This window comes from Seriola lalandi, unplaced genomic scaffold (genome assembly GCF_002814215.2).
Source record: "Seriola lalandi dorsalis isolate HSWRI2012SDOR001 ecotype SW California unplaced genomic scaffold, Sedor1 jcf7180002054883, whole genome shotgun sequence".
NCBI classification, from domain to species: Eukaryota; Metazoa; Chordata; class Actinopteri; order Carangiformes; family Carangidae; genus Seriola; species Seriola lalandi.
Window position 1 is genome coordinate 131,447 of NW_019525658.1, and position 22,344 is coordinate 153,790.

At 40.1% G+C, this 22,344-nt stretch overlaps 3 protein-coding genes across 9 annotated transcripts in view; 2 read left to right on the forward strand and 1 right to left on the reverse strand.

Annotated features, from left to right (window-relative positions):
• Positions 1–15,965, forward strand: part of golga1 (golgin A1) — a 32,349-nt gene extending 16,384 nt beyond the window's left edge. For all 7 annotated transcript variants that reach the window (XM_087171603.1, XM_087171602.1, XM_087171606.1 and 4 more), the window contains 14 exons: positions 2,994–3,119; positions 5,040–5,130; positions 5,774–5,874; positions 6,325–6,420; positions 7,807–7,947; positions 8,144–8,218; positions 8,565–8,654; positions 10,068–10,170; positions 10,790–10,950; positions 11,131–11,289; positions 11,379–11,438; positions 12,914–13,138; positions 13,274–13,360; positions 13,686–15,965. In XM_087171603.1, coding sequence (XP_087027729.1) covers positions 2,994–3,119; positions 5,040–5,130; positions 5,774–5,874; positions 6,325–6,420; positions 7,807–7,947; positions 8,144–8,218; positions 8,565–8,654; positions 10,068–10,170; positions 10,790–10,950; positions 11,131–11,289; positions 11,379–11,438; positions 12,914–13,138; positions 13,274–13,360; positions 13,686–13,766 — 1,596 coding nt within the window. In that variant the 3' untranslated portion in view covers positions 13,767–15,965. The remainder of the gene's footprint in view (positions 1–2,993; positions 3,120–5,039; positions 5,131–5,773; positions 5,875–6,324; positions 6,421–7,806; positions 7,948–8,143; positions 8,219–8,564; positions 8,655–10,067; positions 10,171–10,789; positions 10,951–11,130; positions 11,290–11,378; positions 11,439–12,913; positions 13,139–13,273; positions 13,361–13,685) is intronic.
• A 438-nt stretch (positions 15,966–16,403) lies between these two features.
• rpl35 (ribosomal protein L35) lies at positions 16,404–18,621 on the forward strand. The gene is made up of 4 exons (XM_023397564.2): positions 16,404–16,528; positions 17,014–17,150; positions 17,493–17,574; positions 18,427–18,621. Exons 1-4 carry the CDS (start codon positions 16,526–16,528, stop codon positions 18,574–18,576), a joined length of 372 nt encoding a protein of 123 aa, XP_023253332.1. The 5' UTR covers positions 16,404–16,525; the 3' UTR covers positions 18,577–18,621.
• A 1,168-nt stretch (positions 18,622–19,789) lies between these two features.
• LOC147817137 (uncharacterized) overlaps positions 19,790–22,344 on the reverse strand; it is a 19,277-nt gene continuing 16,722 nt past the window's right edge. The window contains exons 5-6 of the mRNA XM_087171634.1: positions 20,086–20,156; positions 19,790–19,797 (exon numbers count right to left, since the gene is read on the reverse strand). Coding sequence (XP_087027760.1) covers positions 19,790–19,797; positions 20,086–20,156 — 79 coding nt within the window. The remainder of the gene's footprint in view (positions 19,798–20,085; positions 20,157–22,344) is intronic.

Below are 22,344 nucleotides of genomic sequence, written 5' to 3' on the forward strand. Positions count from 1 at the left end.
TTTTGGTATACCTACTAGCTATAGCAACCTGAAGATATCTACCAAGTTTTATGATGATCAGACAAATGGTTAAAAAATTATGGACAATATTAGCTAAGACCCCCCCTTCGCAAAGACATTTCAGTCAATGGTGGCCATGTTTTTCGACCGATCATGCTCATTTGTAATAGAAATGTGCTTCTTGGTCACACAAGACGGTCTACCAAATTTGGTATTAATAAAGTATAAATTCGAAAAGTTCTATTTATTTTACTGTTTTTAATATTATGCTAATTAGCTCAACATGCATATTGGTAGTCGCTATTATCGCAGAGGCTTTTTGTAGAGAATATTGACCTGTAGCTGAGAGGTAATTTGAAGACAGTAGGACTCTTGGTGTGGCAGGGGCAGTGTGTGTGTGTGTGTGTGTGTGTGTGTGTGTGTGTGTGTGTGTGTGTGTGTGTGTGTGTGTGTGGCGGTAGAGCTGCCCAACAGAACCTCCAGTAAGTTCTTTTTACCTTGCTGAGACTTTGAATGAATATCAAAAAAGTAAGATGGTGTTTGTGTGTCTGTCAATGTGCGTGTGTGTATTGTTGTGTGTGGCAGTGGAGCTGTCTACCAAAGAGCCTCCAAAAAGCTTGCGTTACCAGGTTGAGACACTTATTATGTCTTTCTATATAAATGTGTGCGTGGTGTTGGGAACTGCGTTAGCTTAACCTTCAAAAAGCCTTTTGAAGTTGTCAGGACAGGCCAAAATGACCTCACAATAATGGATTTAAAAAAAATTGTCCTCACAATTATAGTGAGACACGAACACACATGCAAAGAACCAGACATCAACATGCACACACAAGTCATTGCAAATACACCATGTGGATTTATCTTAGAGTTGCTCTCATACCTGAGTTAAAAGGCTAAGAATTAATGAGTTTAATTAGCCAATCAGAATCAGCTTTGCCCATTGCGGCCCAGTAACACTTACTCCTGAATTTGTTTTGCAGTCGATGGGAGAGGTGGAGCGTACTCCCATCACTTCCTCAAAAACTGTAAAAAATATCAGAAAGAGACCAAAACTGGGTAATACTGGAAAAAAAAAACACATTTTGATATTGAAATTGTCAATGAAGGTTGGAAATTATGAGATTTAAAAGAGCTTGTCTCACTTATTTTGAGGAAAATTTTCAAGGATTGCAGTTAGAGTGCGCAGTTAGCTCCGGTTAGCGACTGGAGCTGTACCTAAAGACAGCAGACATCGCTGAAGATGTAATAAATATCACAATCCTCTACACTGAAGTTGCAACAACACTGCATCAAACGAGGGACAGAGATGGAGAGAGAGAGAAACTAGTGCTAACTGCTAAGCTAAAGTAACTAGCAGATCTGAATAGAATGTAAACAACTGCTGAGTTAGTGAAAGTCGCTAAAAGGAGCAGGGAACTACTAACTTTTGGAGCAAAAGTTAGAATGCACAGAAGATAGTTAGACACTGTGACGAAAAAAACAGCAACATTAAATGTGTTCGGACAGAGCAGTAAAAAACTCTACTAGTATCAGAAACTGACTGGAGATGGGACACCACACTGACATCAGCACGTCAGCATGTCAACATGTGAACAGCGTCATTACTATTAGTGAAAACACATCAGTAGAAATAAATCACTGTGTAAAAATGTTCTCAGATGAAAGAACAAAGTAAGTCTGTTAAAATGCTTCTGAGTAAACGTGTTACTCTGTTAAATTTGAAAATGGGGAGAGAGGGTTAAAACATAGGGTGATAATGATATATGATAAAACGATAAAATTAAAGAACATCTTTAGGTTACCAGATATATCAGTTCCCAGGTGCGAACAGCAATGAAATCATCCAATTAATTGCAGTTAGGCATTTTGGAGCATACACCTTATAATTACTATCATGACTAATCATGACGCAGCAGTAGAGCTCCAAAGTTGGTCGTTTTGAAGACCTCTCCCCATTCATTCTCTATGGGAATTTTTTCGCCTTTCATTGCCATTTACATTGCCATGGTTACTCAGATTGCTTAAAAAAGTCATAGCACACCATTCCTGATCGAGCCGCACGTATTGATATATATATTGTTTGGGTCTTCTCAATCTTGTCTGGGATTTCTCAATCCCTTCGGGGATTAGAACCCTAATAATGATAAACCTGAGCAAAAACAATAGGGTTCTACTCTTTCATGGTAGGCCTACCCAAGCATTTTGAGCCTGACCTCCATAAATGCAAAAAATATGTACCTATTGTTGCCTATTCACCAATACGTGCCATCTTAAACCTTTGCTCAATTTGCAGAGAGCTGGAACGAGCCAGACACATGAAAATTGGTATCATAACTCCACATTCACAAAAAATATTATCCCATTCAGCTAGAACCTTTCACATTTGGCGTTATAATTAAGAGACAAAATTGTAAAAATGTGAAAGGTTGCCCTCACCACACCAAGAGGCCTATTGTCTTCAATAGTACCTCTCAGTTACAGCTCAATATTCTCTACAAAAAGCCTCTTTGATAATAGCGACCGCCGTTCTGGATTTTGAACTAATTAGCATAACATTAAAAACAGTAAAATGAATAGAACTCAAATTCTTAATCTATCAACACCAAATTTGGTATACACCCTTGGGTGACTGAGAGGCAGACTTCTATTACAAATGAGCAAGATCGGTCAAAAAACTTGGTCGTCATCGACTGAAATATCTTTGTGAAGGTTGGGGCTTAGGTAATATTGGCCATAACTCATTAACCATTTATCTGATCATCATAAGCTTGGTAGATCTCTTCAGGTCTTTATAGTGAGTAGGTCTACCAAAGCATTAAGTCGCTAAAATTTGGCTGCGTCTCTCAGTGAAGCGCAAAATCGTTAGAACCCGCAAATTGCCACTTGCCTTTTGGAAAATCAACATAAATAATCTTGGTTTCAAAACTGATATTTGAAAAGATTCTAGTTTTAAAGATGAATATTTTTGGACGTGTTGCTCTTGGTATCATTAGGCCGCTGTGACGAAGGAAGACAAGGAGCGCTTGCTGGTGGACCTTCAGAAGAAAGTGACTTCCCTGGAGAGACGACTGCAGGGGAACCTGAGCCAGGACGAGCATCTGCAGGAGCTTCTCCAGGAGGTGAGGACCACTAGACCAGGACGGAGTTCAGACCTTTTTCCATTATGTTTCATCGTTAGGGTTCTAACCTTGAAGGGCAGGGCTTTGCTAATATTGGCAATAACTCATTAACCATTTGTCCCATCATCATAAAACTTGGTAGATATCTTCAGGTCTTCATAGTGAATAGGTCTAGCAAAGCTGTAAGTAGCTAAAATTCGGTTGCTTCTCTCAGTTGAGCACAAAACCATTGGAACCTGTGAATTGCAGCTTGCAGCTATAATTAGGGTTCTAACCCCTAAGCGGTAGAACTCTTTTGTTTTTGCTCAGGTTTATTATTATTATTTGTCTTCTGCCGTGGCTCTAATTGCCATGAGCTGGAATGAGCAAGAAACACTAAACTTGGCTAAATAACTGGAAATGAGTATGGACTAATTAAAGCTAAAAAAAGTAATTTTCAAAAGGCCACGCCCCCCAGACCATTTGTCTGATTGACTTGAAATTTGGCACACAAGCCCAGCTCCATGTGCTCTACAAAAAAGCCCCTTGGACCATTAAAGTGCGCCTGGGTAGATTTTTTGATAATTTGCATAATTAACAACAGTCAAATGAATAGAACTTTATAAATTTTGAGATTAGAAACACCAAATTTGGTAGACCACTTTGGGAGATGAATATACAAATTTCTATGATAAATGAGCGAAATTTGTCTAAAAATATGGACGCCATGAACCAAAATATCTTTCCCAAAAGGTGGGGCTTAGCTAATGTTGGCCATAACTCATTACCCATTGGTTGGATCAACATAAATCTTGGTACATATCTTCAGGTTGAAACAGGGAGTAGGCCTACCAAAGCATTTTGAGCCTGCTCTCTAGGGGGCGCCATAAATGCGAAAAATACATACCTCAATATCTGGTGAACAGATTTTCACCAAAATTGGGACGCATGTTCTAAAGGCGAGTATTAACGAAAATCTGAAGTGCCATACTGATTGATGAAAGTGGGTGGGGCGTATTTACCAATATGTGCCATCTTAAGCCTTTGCTCAATTTGCAGAGAGCTGGAACGAGCCAGACACACAAAAAATAGTATCATAACTCCGAATGGTGTGTAAATACTTCACAAAAAACATTGTCCCATTTGGCCATATGGTGGCGCTATAATTAAGAGTCAAAATTGTACAAAATTTGAAAGGCTGCCCCTGCCACACCGAGAGTCCCATTGTCTTCAAATTTACCTCTCAGTTACAGGCCAATATTCTCTACAAAAAGCTTCTGTGGTAATAGCGACTACCATAATGGATTTTGAGCTAATTATAACAACATTAAAAACAGTAAAATGAAAAGAACTTTTTGAATTTTTACTTAATTTTCTTACTTAACCAGATTTGGTATACAGCCTTGGGTGACTGAGCGGCACATTTCTGTTACAAATGAGCAAGGTCTGTGGAAAAACATGGCCGCCGTCGACCAAAATATCTTTGCGAAGGGCGGGGCTTAGCTAATATTGGCCATAACTTTTTAACCCTAGGTTCGATCATCATTAAACTTGGTAGATATTTTCAGGTTGTTATGTGGAGTAGGCCTACTAAATCATAAATTGTCTAAAATATGCTGCTTTTCTCGGTCGAGCGCAAAACAGATAGAACTCGCTAATTGCTGCTATAATGTAATTCTTTTTTCTGTTTTTACAGTTAACACTGACTGTGATTCTTGTTCTCTGAAGTAGAGTAATTTGTAGATGACATAGTGTTAAATTAAACAGATTGGTAGGACATGTGATTCACAGATAATGGATTTAAAATATTCAAACTAATGTTAAGTTTCCCTTCACATGAATGTCATGATGCCACTGCCCTGTCTCTGTCTTAGAGACGTCATACTGACATATCATTCTGATTTGCAGGAAACAAAATCAGTACTGTTGTTGATTTTTCAGAAGTGCAGCCTGGAGCAGAGTCTGGAGGAGACCAGAGTGGAGCTGCTGGTTGTTCGGACAAACCATGCTGATACTGTCAGCTCTCTGGAGGCTCAGGTAAACCAGCAGCACACTCAACCCTGAACCCCAATCTATGTCCCTGCATCCATGATGACACTGTAAGCCACCAGTTCTGCACACCAAACTTTACAGTGTTTTTTTTTTTTTTTACAGCTATTCGAGTAGTTCAGTTGAGCAGAACAAGTGCACCTTTTTTTCTTTTCTGTTGCACCCAGTTCCAGTTTCATGTGGACTGTGATAGTGTTCGGGTGTTTTGTTCCTATGGCAACAATACCTTGACAACACCGCCATGTATGGCCGATCTGCTCCCACAGTTAAGCTTTTCTATCCGACATGTCATAAAGCTCTGGACAGACAAGCTCCTCCTCCGTTAAGTTGGTTACCATGGTCATGAGTCTTGCCCCATCTGATTTGTTGGCTGAAAAGCAGCTGCAGTGATGATGCCATAGCCTTTCTGTAAAATCTAGAGATTTTCAATTAGAAGTCGGAGTCTCTGAAAGAAGACGCTGGGTTCAGCAGTTTGTCTCCTCGTGAGGATCAAAATGAAGACAATGGCACTCAGAAAAACATGGAAACACTCCCTTAATTTAAGAAACGTTGTCTCCCAAGCTTCATACTTTAAACAGATTCCATCATCAAATGTATCTGAAGTAATAAGCTGGTGCATGTGTGACCTCAGGTCTCCAGAATGAGCTGCAGCATCACGGAGCTGCAGACCCTCCTCCGACATAAAGACGACTCTTCCAGGGCCTACAGAGAGAGAACAGATGCACAGGTAAGACATCACTCACTCTTGAGGTGTGAGGGAACCATTTCTCTCTCTCTGTTTCCATTGTGCTACTCAGGGATTCAAAGCTTCTGTTTGTCATGATGTCACATTGACCAGCAGAGGGCGCTTCAGACAATCAATCAAAACATCAGACTCATTCAGTGATAACACACATCACAGTCATTTATTCCATTTAATGTAAAGGCTTTAATTAACATCAACCACAGCAGTGAACACTACCATATCTAAGCATCATATGTGTTTATTAATGTAGGTGATTATCAGCTGTAGCACTGTCACACTTTAAATTACTTTTTAAACAGTGTTCATGAAACAAATTGCAAGGTGACAGCCAGACAGCGTCTTGTTCTGTCTGTTGTTCACCTGAATATTTCTGTGTCTGTTGACTCACAGTGTTGTGGTCTGCTCACATTTGGTCACTCCTCTGTGTTTCAGGTTGCTGACCTGGAGCAGCAGGTCACAGAGAGCAGAGACAGACTGAGGAGTGCAGAGCAGCAGTTCTCAGAGAAGCAACAGCTCATTGACAAACTGGTGAGGATCACAACATTCTTCAGCCTTGTTCAGTATGACGACACCTTATCTACACACCTCTTCTATATAAGTTTTCAGCTTTAGTCGATCGATCATTTTGTTGGTCAATAAGTGATAAATCATTAAAAAAATTTTACAGTAGATTTAAAAACCATACTGTCATTCAAAAGTACTTGCTGCTCTGCCTGTTTCAACAAACAGCTAAACACTAAGGATTTGAAAATGAAGGTACTGGTGGTGGTGGTATCAACAGTGACACTGAGGCTGACTCACAATATAATGTTGATGACTTTAGTTCTCACACAAGAAATCCATTTTCAAAACACCAGAACGCCACCCTTTTATCAAAATAAGATACAACTGAAAAATTTCCCTCCAGACATGTTTTAAACTCTGTAAAAATCCTATGATTCATATTTATGTTTTCACACATTAAACTGGGTCTGAAGCTCATCTACTCTTACTTCCTGAGTTAGAAATGTGGAGGCCTTGAGCTCCACCCACCACCTGCTTGCTCCAGGTCGACGGGTGAAAGAGCACAGAGAGTATCAAGATGGTTAGAGGAGGAAACATCAGGGACACTTAGCCACATGTTTGAGCCTAAAGTCAGACCCAGACTCAGATGAGGAGTCTGTTGAGACCAAAATCAGAGACTAGCAGACGGATCAGAACGGTTAGCGTAGTTAGCATCTTTTATTTGTTGATGTTGTTTGTAAGCTTGTAACTGGCAGTGGTTGTGCTAATGCTATCACTCTCTCGCTGTACTGACAAGGTTTCAGATTTATTTTATTTTTCCTCCATATTTCCATCCGCACAGAGATGTGTGGAGCAGTGAGAGCACAACTTCATTTGTGACTCCTAGTGAAGATTCAAACAGCTGTAGTTACTGAATGTGTTTGTGCTACAAAAATATCCAAGAAAAACGTATCCATGAGAAAATATTTTACAGATGTGCAATTCTCATTGCATGAATTCACATACTGATTTGCAGATGCGCAGATTTTGTCCATGAATTCACATTATTTGATTTATTTTTGCAGCAACTGTAGCAAAAATGCTACAGTTTGAAAACTGCTGTTTAAAAAATGCAGTGTATGAGTTTCTTATTTTGTGATTCATAAAACAAGATTTGTGTGGCTGCAGTGAAGAATCTGAGAAGGTGAAACTGTTGTGTTGTGTTTGTGGGAGAGAAAAGAAATCTACAAGTCTGCATCTCCAAGAGCATCTTTTCTCTGTGACCTCAAACTTACTGGAACACATATTTACACATTATACAACTATTAACTCCACTGTCACAGCTGCTCAGTTGTTTTATACCAAAAACACCTTCATAAAAATTAAATGACAGTATGTAAATGTTTCATTCTGTTTGCATGTCTCGTTAAGCGAGGAGAGTGGGGTGCAGAGAAAGCCGTTCTGGATCAGCAGGTCAGTTTGTTAGAACAGCAGAGTGAGGAGAAGACGAGCCGGCTGGAGGAACGAATCAGCTGTTTAGAGACAGACAAACAGACGCTGCAGCACACAGTGGTACGTTCTTCTTCTGTTGACTCATCACAGATTTGTGTAGAAGCTATAAACTCTGTCAGTTCATTCTATGAGACTGCTGGTTTCTGTCTCAGTCAGCTGTAGAATAATTGTTCATATACAGTAAATGTAGTTATTGCAGAGAGAGAGCTTGAACCTTTGAGTCGTATTTTCCTTTCTCCTTCCTGTGCTGTGTCAGACTGATCTGGAAAAGCAGAGCGACGATGTGAACTCCACACTGAGGCAGCGGACTGAGGAGCTGGAGGAGTGCAGGGTAACAACACCTTCAACACATTCACATTTTAAACTCATATTCTGTGCTTTAAATGGAAATGCATCCATCTATTCAGTATCAAAATACATAGAAATATGGAAAAATTAAAATCTAAAGCTCAGAACCCAAATACACAACCTTACACACTTTATATAGTTGTAGTCGTCATGTATGTGATACAGATTCTTTTACTTTGCTTTGAAAATTGACTAAAAGAGATAAAAATAAAATATAGGCCTAAAAACCCAGTGATGTTGAAAACCAGGATGCTCCTGTTCAGGGGTTTTCACAGTCCTCACTTCCTGTGTGTGTGTGTGTGTGTGTGTGTGTGTGTGTGTGTCCTCAGATGGAGCTGAACAGGCGACACACAGTCAGCACAGAAATCGGCAAAGCTCTGGAAGAAACCAGACGACAAAAGGAGGAGCTGCAGATACAGGTGTGCGTGTGTGAACACAACAACACACACACACAAATAATGCAGGACCCTCTCTTTTGACCACAAAAACATACAGGGACCTGGTTTCTGCATCAGCTGGTGTGATCTTCATCTAACACTCATGTAGACAAACACAGTGTCTTTAGATTAATATCAACCAGACAGTTAAAATGTTTGTCTTTATTGAACACAGATGTTCAACATTAACAGCTAGAAACAGTCACTGAACCCTGGATTTAATAACTGGTTGAACTGGTCTGAAACCAGCTCTTCAGTAGCTGCTCCTCAGTCTTCAGTAGGAGGTCTGGATTGTTTTTCTTACAGACCTGCTTCAGTCAGACAGGTTCTCTCTCTGAGCTCAGTCCACAGCAGCACTACTGGACCCAGGTCTGGGTCTAGTCAGAGATGTGAACCAGCGCCAGTGAGTCCTTTAAACCCTCAGTTGTGACTCTGAGCTCCATTTGTGTTAATATTTTGGAGTCTCAGCTGGACGTCCCTTCATCAACTCTTCATCCTCAGTCTCTGAGATCTTTGTTGTGAGGCCTGGTTCACATAAGATGATGTTCAAATGGCTGAGTGTTGTTTAGAAGTCAATGTGTCTCTAAACCTCCAGTCTGGTTTCACTGACTGTAGCACTAGCTTCTGTTCATGTCATTAGTCGAGCTTCACACACTGTTTCAGCTCCACTGTGAATGTTTGAACAAGAACAACAAAATTATTTGTGTTATTAGTATAAACAGATTGTGTTTGTTCATAATTGTAACATGGATGAAGGTCAAAGTTTAAACAAATACACTTTTTTTTTTATATATATATATGTATATGTATGTATGTATGTATGTATATGGTTTAAGACAAAGTGCTGGAGAGTTCTGAAGTGGCCAGCAATGAGTCCAGATCTAAATCCCATAGAACACCTGTGGAGAGATCTCAAAACAGCAGTTGGGAGAAGGCACCCTTCAAATCTGAGAAACCTGGAGCAGTTGGCAAAAGAAGAGTGGTCCAAAATTCCAGTAGAGAGGTGTAATAAATTCATTCATGGTTACAGGAAGCGATTGATTTCAGTTATTTTTTCCAAAGGGTGTGCTACCAAATATTAAGTTGAGGGGGATTTTGTCCAGTCCATTTTTGGAGTTCTGTGTGGAATGATATCAGATTTGGCTTTTTAAAAGCAATTTTAATTGCAACAATTTTCTGGGAGAAATGGTGCATTATCTGAAAGAAGTGCAGGGGTGTCAATATTTTTGGCCATGACTGTATATATTTAGGTCACTCCAAAGGTTCACTCACTTTTTCTACTGCATACCGATATGCATTGATCATTGATCACTCACTGATTGTGAGCCAGTGTAGAAGACCATTAGAGCTGCTCTGTGACTCTGTGTGTGATTGTTTCCGTGTACTTGATGTCAGGTGGGAGAGCTGGCTGTATCTCTTCACACCTCACAACAGGAAGTGTCCACTGTTACTGAGACGCTCACACTGAGAGAGGAAGACATCAACACTCTCCAGAATGGTACATACACACACACAGACAGACAGAAGGTGGTTTGTTTTTAAGTGTTATGCCACGGCTGACTTGATTTCCAGAACTTTTATATTGTAGCATGGTGACCTTTGTGTTACACACAGTGTGGTTCACCACTGAAAGGAAGGATGTGATGCCAGTTGATGAGAAGTTGTAGAACACATCCATATCTTCCTGTTCTTATAAATCATAGCAGCTCAAAGGTCAGTTGTAAACTGAAAAACACAAACTGACAAATCCTGTCAACCTCAGAGAAAACAGGCCTTTCTCAGGGACTAAGAAATTGGTTATAAGTAACCTCCAGCTTTCATCTGGAAGAATGGAGTTGTTGTAAAACATCTGACCTGTAGTGTATGAGACTGATTATCTTGTGCTAAGCTAATTCCACATGTGTCTTTTTAAAAGCTAGACTTAGTGTTGCCTCGATTGGGAAAATTGATATTCCTAACAGGATTTTCCACTGGAAACTTTCAACATCTTTGTTCTGAACAAAGTGAAACTGAAAATTTCCTCTAAGATTTAAAGATACTGATCTTGTGTCTATATTTATCTATATGATAAACAGGAGGGAGCACACAAAGAAAAAGTGTGTGTATGTGTGTTGCAGAGCTGCAGAGTCGGCAGGCGTCTTTGCTCCAGCTGCAGCAGGAGGCCGAGTGGCTACGAGCTCAGCTGGAGCAGATCGAGCAGGACAGAGACTCTAAGCTGATGGGCCTCAGGATGGAGCTGCTCAGTCAGACCCAGCAGCTGGACAGCTGCCAGGCGAGGGTCAGCACTCACACACAGTAAAACATCATGTAGATACTGTACATGACCTCATGTGGAACATTGAAATTGTTGCTCTTACGTTTTGTTCTTCCACTAATGATCTGCTTCTCCAAAGACATAGCCACTAATCAAAGATGAATGAATGGTCAGAATGTCTCTGGTGTGTTGTGGTTGGTCCAGATCATGTACCTGGAGGTGGAGGTGGAGACCCTGACTGAGCAGCTTCACAGCCCTGAGGTTTGTGAGGAGGATCAGAACGGCAGCGTCACGGTGGACGACCTGGATCACATTCAGAAAGTCAACAGAGATCTGGAGCAGCAGCTCAGCGACAAGAACAGGGTCAGACACCTTCAGTCCGTCCTGCTGTAGTCTCAGAGCTGGTTCTGTAGAAACTCTAGGGCAGTGAGTTACTGGTTGTTGTCTTACAGACCATCAAGCAGCTGCAGCAGAGACTGGCAGAGCTGAAGAGGACGCTGCAGAAGGAACTGGTGAGAGTCATGGTGTCGTTGGAGGGATGTGATTACATGATGAGAACTTCTCTGTCAAGGTCGGTCTGTTTCTTATAACTGGACAAAAACAACATGAGGTCAAGTGATCTGGATGATGTCATCTGGACTCTTTTCCCTTCTTGTTTAGGTTTTCAGTTTTAATATCATGAATATAACTAGAGATCACAAGCCTCAATGTTGAGTCTGTCATTAACTTTTTATCCACTATTAAAGCTTCATTCTCATGACACACTGTTAAAGTCGTGATTGTAAATGACTCACTGCTCTCAGGTGAATTTCATCTTCACAACAAACTGCTGCTGAACAAGAGAAACTTCAATATTACACATCTACAGACCTCTCCCCACTCTTCCCTTCAGTAGCAATATTATTGACAGAGACGTTTTCATCATTGATTGTTTTTTTAATCAGGTTTCAGATAGATCGATATATACATTATTTTTTTTCAAATTTTCAAATTCAGGTCTGAACAAGTCTTTTTAATCGAACCTGCTCAGTTTTAAGATATGAAACAAATAAGACTCAACAGTTCAGCTGTGTTAGCTACTAGGCTAACATGCTTGCTATGGTTAACATGCTGCTGGTGGACAGAGAATATTACTTTTCTCCAGGTTTCTCCTTGTTTAACAGGTGTTTCCATAAATGACTTCACTGGGTTTTTATCTGTAACAACCATAGCTGCTCTCTGTTCTGTGTGGAGCAGCTGAGTCAAACACCAACACAGAGGAGAAGCTGCTGCATAATTTTGAACCTTACATATTGTTAGGGAAATTCTTATCATCGGTGGTGATGAAAGAGCGCTGGAGTCCAGGATGTCTTAATGCTGAGGATGTTTATTGATGCTTGATCAAGGAGAAAGGAGGATTCATCAATACAGACTTCTGCACATGATGTCACCTCAATTCTGAAGCAGAAACTCCTGCGAATAGTCTTTATACACTTAGAGAGATTACTATAGATAGCTTACACTGCATAATTAGTCAAATATCTAGAAGAAGAGGGAGAAGAGGGATGTGTGAACAACTATTGGTTCATTAACCATAAACATGGAAACATGACTATATGCGTATGAGTGCTGATTTTTAGAACACTCAGCCACTTGTTAGTGCCCATCCAAGGTCTGTTGTTATCAGCCCTGGCACCAGCAGTATTAGCCAAAAGCACAGCTTCGTCTGGAGGAGCCGCCTGAGTGTCTCAAAGCTAGTAAGATTTAGTGCAGTAGCTGGGGCACAGAGACCTAGGGCCTCACACTGACCTTTTACCCTGACTCAGTCATTCATTAGGTGGACAAGAGAAAATTCCCTCACACATACAGTATCTCTTCATGTACAGATCTAATACTCCTGCTCCTTATAAACTGGAGTTAGGATCATTCACATTGTACAGGTTGATATATTTCTCTCACCCTGTGTGGAAACACAGATGACTGTAGTTCTTTCCTCTCTTCTCTGTAGAAGCTGAAGCCGGAGCCAGAGGCTGAGGGGAAGGAGAAACTGCCTGAGAGCCGGGCAGAAAAGCAGGAGAGGGTTTGTCCAGAGCCTCCCCCAGCATCTGTCCCGACCCCCCTGACCACCAACACCACCGTGACCAACACATCAGACCTCAACGACTCGCGGGAAATCAACTTTGAGTATCTCAAACATGTCGTCCTCAAGTTCATGTCATCCAGAGACGCGGAGGTGAGTTGCAGGTCAGCTGGTGTGTGTTGACTCAGTGTCACAGTGTCTGAGTGTGTGTGTGTGTGTGTGTGTGTGTGTGTGTGTGTGTGTGTGTGTGTGTGTGTGTGTGTGTGTGTGTGTGTGTGTCTCTGTCAGGCATATCAGCTGATCCGAGCTGTGTCCGTGCTGCTCAACTTCACCCGTGAGGAGGAGGACATGCTGAAACAGACTCTGGAGTACAAGGTTCGTGTTTTAGTCTTTATCTTCCAAAGCTTCATAAAACAGACTACTTTGTTACTATAATTAAAAAGTCTCTCACACATTGACACTACTGTGGGACACTCAGTGAAACAGGGAACTGGGGCTGCATAAAGACCCTGAAAAGACTTGATTGGTCAAGATCAAGGTATTTCAGCTTTATTTAACACATCAGAGAAACAAGGAGGAGAACTTCAGTATGAGAATATGAAGATGTTCCTGTGTTAGGACCAATGTCTCTTCAAAATAAAACGACCAGCTCATAGATTCCTATGAGACCTGGCCAAGTGACTTTTGTTGTCTGTTGTAGATGTCCTGGTTTGGGTCCAAGCCTTCTCCAAAAGGCATCATCCGGCCTTCAATCTCAGGCAACTCGACTCACTGGAGTTAATGAGCAGCAGGAAGAAGTGACGACCTCTAGGACCTTTAGGAGGACCGGCTCCTCCTCCTTCACTGAGAGGGATTCTAGCTTTAAACTTGAAACAGCCTCCTGCAGTTTTCTGTGATGCTCTGTGGGACAGAAGGGCTGCACAGGTTAAGGGATAAAGACCAAGTCATCATCAGTGGTTGATTTTAAGAATGACATTATTTTCTTGTCAGTGGAGAGAGAGTAAAAAACACAGATCTGATGATTTCTAGTCAGTGAAACAGCAACAAGTGAATTGACATGAAAGAAATGAGACTCAGCATCAGAAACAACAGAAGACTGTTATTTTAACTGTGATTCAATCTACACAGGTCACATCTGTCACATCTGTCTGTGGTGTGAGACAGTTCAGCCTTTGGTTGCTAAAGGACCTCTCAGTCTGATGCCAGTTTGGCCTCAAGTCATTTAATGATACCTGTCAGATGTTTGTCGCTCACGTCAAACTGTCTGGATGTGATGGTTTCTGTGCGTCATGCTCTTTAACAGTCAACAAGGAAATCCAGGCTGGACATCAGGACAAGACTGATAATTATTCATGATCAGTCGTTATTGACTGGGCTGAGTTTCAAATCATCAGTCATAAATAGTGAAATGTGATTTCTCTCAGATTCCCACTAAATCATTGAAACCAGCATCATAAGATTATCCTAAGAGTCTTTAGGCCTAGAGTTTTAACTAAATGTTTTAACATGAACACACAGACCGACACTCTGCAAAGGATGTGATCGAGTTTAGGACATTTTACACCTGGAGAATAAAGTTGTCATTCCACTGATCAGTTGACGTGTGTGCTGATCTGTCAGGCTCAGAATCAGAACAGCTCTTTTTTATTAGACTGTTATTACTGTGACCTGAGCCTCCAGCCAACCTCACTCTCAGATCAAACATCTGACCTGAAGAGGAGAACATGCTGTAGTTCAGAGGAACTGCCTGAGAGACTCAGTTCAGGGTAAAAAACAAAGTCTGGTGCTGGTCTTGGAGGACCACAGCTGATCCAGTCTGTCCCTGCAGACTGTTCCAGGTCCTTTAACACCATGTTTAATTATATGGACAATAATAAAAACAATGTGATGAAATAAGTGAACGTTATGTAAATGATGACAGGAGGACATGCTCTACCTTTACCTGCCTTTGCTAATGTAAATGAAAGTACATTCCACATGTCTATTTATATATAGAAATCTGTACATACAGTATGCATTGAGAACTTTATAAATCAGTGGATGTAAATGGTTTGATGTGAGCATTTTGCAGTATTTATCATCATAGACCAGAACCCATACAGTTTCTCCCTTAGCCTGTCACTCAGTCCCCAGAGTGATGTCACAACAGGCTGGTATTTATTTTTTACATCAGTGGGAATCTGCATGTCTGCTGTTCAACTGAATCCTAAAGCAGCTTGTCAGTCTTTTGCAATCCCTTCCAGTGATATGCACATAATGTGGAGCAGAAGAATCATCATCATCATCACAGAAAACTGTTTCACTGGTGTTTGTTTATCATTTGAGGTTGTGTTGGGATCAGTCTTTCTGAACTGGGATGCAGGAGAACATCACTAATGACAACTGTCACTAATGACAGCCTATTGTGGGTAATGCACTGTCTCCATGAGAATCAAAAGTAACAATGAATGCACTTTTTTAACCCCATTGATTCTGCTGTGTGAAACCCTGAAACACAACGTGTACAATCACTACCGATTTTGTGACTTTTGCTTTTTATGATTTAACAACTGCTGCCAGGTTCCTGTTTACCACGTTTATTAATAATAAAAATGAAATGACAAAATCACCCCCTCTGGATTCACATGCTCCATATTTGGTAAAAAAAAAAAAAAAATCAATCCTCTCCTGTCCTGTTATACAAATGCTGACATTGAAAATTATTATATGCATAAACACATTTCATTTCCATAAAAGATTCTTTGTAATATGGATGGTTTTTCACAGTGATACCTGTGTTGATAATCCATGTATTCTATCAATTTGTTTTCTTAATATGGTTAATTTTTTGATTGTTGGTAATTTTTTTATCTTAATTTTTTTGTTTTGTTTTTTGGGTGGGGGGAGTGAACACTTTATTTAATTGAAAAATTTTTATAATATACTTAGTTGTTAAATTTTCCAGTATTGTAATGAAACAATTAAAAACAACTTCATCTCATTGTATTTCTCAATTTTTGCTTTTTATTTAAACATTTTTGGGTGAGGGAAATGAAAACATTTAATTTAACAATATAGGTAACTTAGTACATTTTTCAATAGTCAAAACCACCATTTGAAACAACTGGATTATCATTATCATTATTGTTTTCCCAACATCATTATTGAAAATTGGTGTTACATATAACGGAAATCATTAATACAAACAAAACAATCATACACAAATGAATCAGTCATTAATATATACAAAACAATAATAGAGCCAGGGAGAGTGATCTAAATAAAATATTAAACAAAGAACACAAATCCAATGGAATAAAAATTTTAAAAAATTTTATTTAAAAGAAAAAAACGGCTGGAATTATAAAATGTCGTTCTGTTTTGATTTTCTACGTCGTTTCTTCCTCCTTGTTTGTGTATGTACATCGTGATGCAGTTGCTCCGCCCGCCGGTGGCGCTGTTCGCACCTTGTCTAAACCGACGAAGAAGAAAATCTCCGGAAGCTACTTTTTCTGAGCACGCGGTGTGTCCGGCCTTTCCAACAGGGCAGCGAGAAGGAACATGGTGAGGATCTGAGACTCTGCCGTTAATTGTGGATTTTTTCACATTTATCTCAACTTAACCTGATCAAATGTGTGTTATACGTAGACATAAGTTCCTCGGATAGTTGCTCATACATGTGTATATTAGCAGGCTGCTACCGGAATGGAGTAAAATTGTATATTATAAAGCGCAGGGACCGATCGACGCTTCTAACATGAGTTGCTAACCGTAAGCTAACGAAGCTATGGCAGGCTTAAGACATTTAAGATTTATGTTAAAAGAAAACGCGTTTATTTGATGTGTCTGTATTAACACATAACTATAAACAACATTAATAATGTGAAGACGCTCTGTCGGGTCAGGCTGATGAATAATGTGTTTGGCTCGTGTCGGTAAGAGGAGTAGCAGTTCTGTACGGAGCGGAGTTTTCTTCTGATGGCGTGTTCTAGGCTGATGTGGTGCAGTCACCAACATGTGTTGATTTCGTGTTTTCTGTCGCGGGCTAGGCCAAGATCAAGGCAAGAGATCTGCGGGGCAAGAAGAAAGAGGAGCTGCTGAAGCAACTGGATGATCTGAAAAATGAACTGTCCCAGCTCCGTGTGGCAAAAGTCACCGGAGGAGCCGCATCCAAGCTCTCCAAGATGTAAGTAGTGTTTGATATGACAAGACAGGTTTGGCTCACTGTCTACCAATGGACAGACCTAGTCTGACATGCTGAGTGTTCAGCTCAGTGGATGTGTGGGAGCCAAGAGGCCTGGGCTATAGATCACTGCTTAGTACTTTTACTGACTACTTATGTCAACGGGACTATAATACGGTAGTTCACAGGTTTTGATTCTCCACCACAGAGGAGGAAGTACAGATGATTGTTATATAGTGTTTAGAGTCAGTAAGGATTTAATTATGTGACTAACCACACAGTGAACATCAGCTGTCTCTTCAGACTGATATTGTACTCATGTACACTGACTGCTGCTCTTCACAGCCGTGTAGTCCGCAAGTCCATCGCCAGAGTCCTGACTGTCATCAACCAGACACAGAAGGAGAACCTGAGGAAGTTCTACAAGGTGAGGGCACACACACACACACACACACACACACACACACACACACACACACACACACACACACACACACACAGGTCTGAGATGATACATTTGTTGAGCTGATGTTTTGCTGATGCATTCATAACTGCTTACCAAAAGACTGAGACCTGAATGTTCCTCATAATCAATGACTGTGTACACTGACTGCAGAGATTCTAATTAAGACAGTGATGATCTGGATGTTAACCGGAGTTGCTAATTATTATGACTTCCTGTAACGCACTGTAGATAAAAGGCCTAGTTAGTCATGGGTCCTTCTCATGATGTAACTAACTTATCTGCAACATGAAGACAATTGTCATGTTGTTACCTTGAGTTATTTTAGTGACCATTCACATGATTTTGAAAGTTTTCCTTTTTATGATTGGATGAAGAAAAGATGATACATTCACAAAATGGCTGCAGTGAGAGTTTATTATTGCAGCTGGTTGTGGCACTTAAGGTGAAATAAAATGAGGAGATGGACAGGAGACTGTCCCTGAGTGTTTTGATTGTGACGGTCCAGCTCTGAGTCTGAGACTTGTCAGATGAAGCTTCAGCAGCATTACAGTGGAGGTTTGTAGTCAGTGTAAATGTAGTGATGGTGCCTTCCCTCCTTCATATCATGTGTCCTAGTGACAAGAGGTTTCTGAAATAACATCTACATGTATGAAATGTGAAACCTTGCTTTGTGTTCACTGCTCATGGGAAAAATGCATGAAAATATGGAGTATAAATATTTTGTCAAATGTGTCAGGATCTTGACACCAGTTGCAGGCTGAGCTTGGCCTCAGTTTCCATTCACATCTACTGAATGTGTTTCATTTCCTTCAGGGTAAGAAGTACAAGCCCCTGGACCTGAGACCCAAGAAGACCAGAGCTCTGCGCCGCCGGCTCAACAAGCATGAAGAGAGTCTGCGGACCAAGAAGCAGCAGAGGAAAGACCTCCTCTACTCTATCCGCAAATTTGCAGTCAAAGCTTAAGAGCTTTTTCTATTGACTAAATAAAAGTTGTGTAAAAGACAAGAAGCGTGTGTTGTGATATTTCCTCTGCAGGTCTCACTTCACTCAGTTCCTCTGAAGCATAAATAAATGAAGGTTTCTCAAGACCAACAGTGGGACCTGATTGATTCATTTTGGATCAGTGAAATCTGGACACTGAGCTCCAGTTTAAATTTTTAAAGTTTTAAAGCCGATTGTCCTGACCTCAACTGTACAGTAGAAAATGAATCCGTGAGAGCCTCTTTGTAGTTATTAAAGTTTAAAAGTGGGAAATCCAGCTGCAGATCTCACGTTAACTAGAGTTTCACACCATTGTTCTTTATTAGTGACTTTACAGAACAAAAACAAGTGTGACATGAAGGGAACATAAAATGGACAGACATGTAAATGACAGTTATAGAGATGTACAAATGAAAATGTCTGTATCTTATTTCTTTAGTGAGAGGGTGAAAGGGAAAGTATAGTGGACATTAAAGGTGTATCAATGTAAATGTAGGTAGAATTTAATGAAAAATTTTCAATAAATCACAACAAAAAATATGCTGATATGATATAAACTAATAGAATACAATACAAATTAGTATAGAATACTATAATGTGGTGGTGTTATGACAATAGTATGTCATTTAATATAATTCCAAACGTGTTATAATAATATAATACACAATTATATTATGTAGCAATTACAATTTAACAACATGAAGTAGCGTGGCGGTAGGTTTTGAGGTCAGGTCACTGTGGAGGTGAGTGTACTTAGACAGCTCACCACAGGAAGGCAGCACAGAGTCAGTACTGACACATTTAATCCAGACTTGATACAAACCAGGACTGATGGAGTGTCACTGCTTCATTCATACTGAAGTAACTGACTCTGAACTGATTGTCTCTAAAGATAAACAGGTCACAGTTTTTCTGATGATATCTGTCTTCAGTGAATTACACACAATTAGAGGAGCTACACAAACACACGAACATGAGGTTCAATCTAAAAACATGTTTTTAACTGAACTGGATTCAACTGACAACTGCAACATGAGAAAATGAGTAAATGAAAATTTAAGGTATTAAACTTAAGATACTAAAGTTTTGACAGAAACATCTGAAACTTCCTGCAGCATTATTCCACCTCTCATTTCTTTGTTTTCCTCTGGGAAAAGAATTCATGGAGATATCTCACACTGGTCTGTATATATTCTCAAAAACCTACAAAAAATCACACATTGGAACTTGATGAACGAATTATTCAAGTTGAAAATCTTTTACTGATGTACATTGTATAATTTATTGAGCACATAATGATGTATCAACGGTCAATGGAAAACAAAATCATCAATCCTTTGAAGGCTGGATTCACAATCACACCAAAAATCAAAGTAAGAAATTGACATCACAGGCTGATCCAACTCCGCGTGCCTGTATGCACTGTCGGGCCAATGGCGGACCTGCCAATTCTAGTTTTCTCTGGCAAATGCCAATTGAGCTGCACAGTACTGGGCTGTGAGCATATATCCCACAAAGGGACATCAGGCCCTGATGCTGCCCTCATGGAGTCTGTTTCTGACAGTTTGGTCAGAAACATGCACAACAGTAGCCTGCTGGAGGTCATGTTGTAGGACTCTGCCAGTGTTCCTCCTGTTCCTCCTCGGTACAAGTCCTGCTGCTGGGTTGATGCCCTTCTACGGCCCTGTCCAGCTCTCCTCGTATAACGGCCGGTCTCCTGGTATCTCCTCCATGCTCTTGAGACTGTGCTGGGAGACACAACAAACCTTCTTGTGACTGCACGTATGGATGTGCCATCCTGGAGGAGCTGGACTACCTGTGCAACCTGATTGTGCTGCAGGTACCGCCTCATGCTACCAGTAGTGACAAGGACACTAGCAAAACACAAGACTAGAGAAGAATCAGTCAGGAAGGATCAGGAGAGAGGAATTCTCTATGGCCACCACATGCAAAACCATTCCCTCTTTCGGGGTTGTCTTGCTTTTTGCCTCTGTTGTCACTTTCATTTGCACCAAAGCAGGTGAAATTGATTCACAATGACTTTTTCTCCTAGATGCACAGATTGATATCCCCGAGCAGTGTAAGTATAGATGTATAAATGTATACATGCTTGGTGCGTATCCATCACACACTTTTCAATCTCTACAGAGGAGTTTCATTCGTGTCACTGCAGGTATCCCTCAAAAAGCTCTTTGAAACTGCAAGGACTGGCCAAACTGACCTCTCAATGATGGTGTTGAACCTAAATTTGTCCCCACAACCATAAGAAGGCATGTACAGTGCCTATAAAAAGTATTCACCCCCTTGGATGTTTTCCCCTTTTATTGCTTTTATAAATGGAATCATGGACAATATAATTTGGCTTTTTAGCATTTATAAAAAAAACCCTCTTTAATGTCAAAGTGAAAACAGATTTCTACAAAGTAATACTAGAAAATTCCAGGGAAATTTTGAGTGCCACGGGGGCTACTGCCGGGATGAGTACATGGTTTATTTCCAGTGTTCAAAAGTCACCCTGATCATGTGTGTATTGTGTATATTGTATTTATTAGTGTATATTGGTATAATTTTTGTTGTATATTTCCATAGATGTTTTATTCTATAGATGTTTATTTTCTGCTGTGGTAAATGAATTTCCCAGTTGTGGGATAAATAAAGTTAATCTAATCATATTCTTGTTTTGAGAAATGTCTTGATATAAAAGACTCTGATATAAAACAATGTCACATCCCTCCATCATGTATTATGTGGGAAATATCTCATATTCTGTGTTGTTTTCTTTAATAAAACAAGAGGCAACATGTCTTCAAACTGGCATTTAAAGGGTTAAAATCCTGAAAACTAATAAACATTTGGTAGGTTTGAGCAGAACTGAAGTGGTTTAAGAGATTTATGCAAAAAATGCAGAAAAAAATATTGATATATGATGATTTTATAGCATTTTCTTTGTGTGTCCTTTTTTGGACGCGAGGAACCCCAGAGGGTACAAAATGTGTTACCAGTGTATAATAGACCTGTAACAGTAACTGACATTAGATTTAAAAAAATCCATACCTTCAGCTGTAACACAGCCAAAATGATCAGCAAATCAAAAAAGAAAAGTGAAGAAAATGTCCAAAAAAGGACAGAGGGACCCCTGAGGGTTAATAAATCCCATGAACCGCTATTTAAATTACCACTATTATGTTTTTTTCTGTGCTAAATTTAACATTACTGGGGAGCAGAGCAACGCGACTAGAAGTGACAGCGAGAGAGGGCTAGTAGCTTCTCCTCTTATCTGTCTCAGCGGAGACCGTCACAACTTCATTCACTCTTTTAACAAAACAAAAAAAAAAGCAACGAAGGAAGCAGTAAATGGACTTACATATTTAAGACCTAACTAAATTTAATTTAAGACATAACATGCGGCTAATGTAAAGCTAGCAGAGCTTAGAGAGTTGGTTATCTGGTTGCTAGGCGCACGCACACACACAGGTCAGGAGCTGCCGTTGCCATGGCAATGTGAAAATCTGCCCAGAATTTGGCTTCTACATGGCTTCAAACAATTGCAAATTATGAGAAAACCGTTACTCCTTTTCATAAACCGAAAAGACCGTGACAGACACTGAAGCCAGAAGTTTCTACAGTCTCTATTTTATTCAGATATTCCTTAAAATGAGTGAGTAAGCTCAGTGCGAAGACAGAGTGAGATTCTTTTGGAAAAAAAAAGACGATTACATTAGGTGTCAATGAGAGTGAGACAGGTATTGC

Excerpts from the sequence above, each read along its gene's own strand:
- rpl35 (XM_023397564.2), top strand. Across the intron at positions 17,151-17,492 it reads GCATCCAAGCTCTCCAAGAT|CCGTGTAGTCCGCAAGTCCA; the intron begins GTAAGTAGTGTT and ends TGCTCTTCACAG. Across the intron at positions 17,575-18,426 it reads ACCTGAGGAAGTTCTACAAG|GGTAAGAAGTACAAGCCCCT; the intron begins GTGAGGGCACAC and ends CATTTCCTTCAG.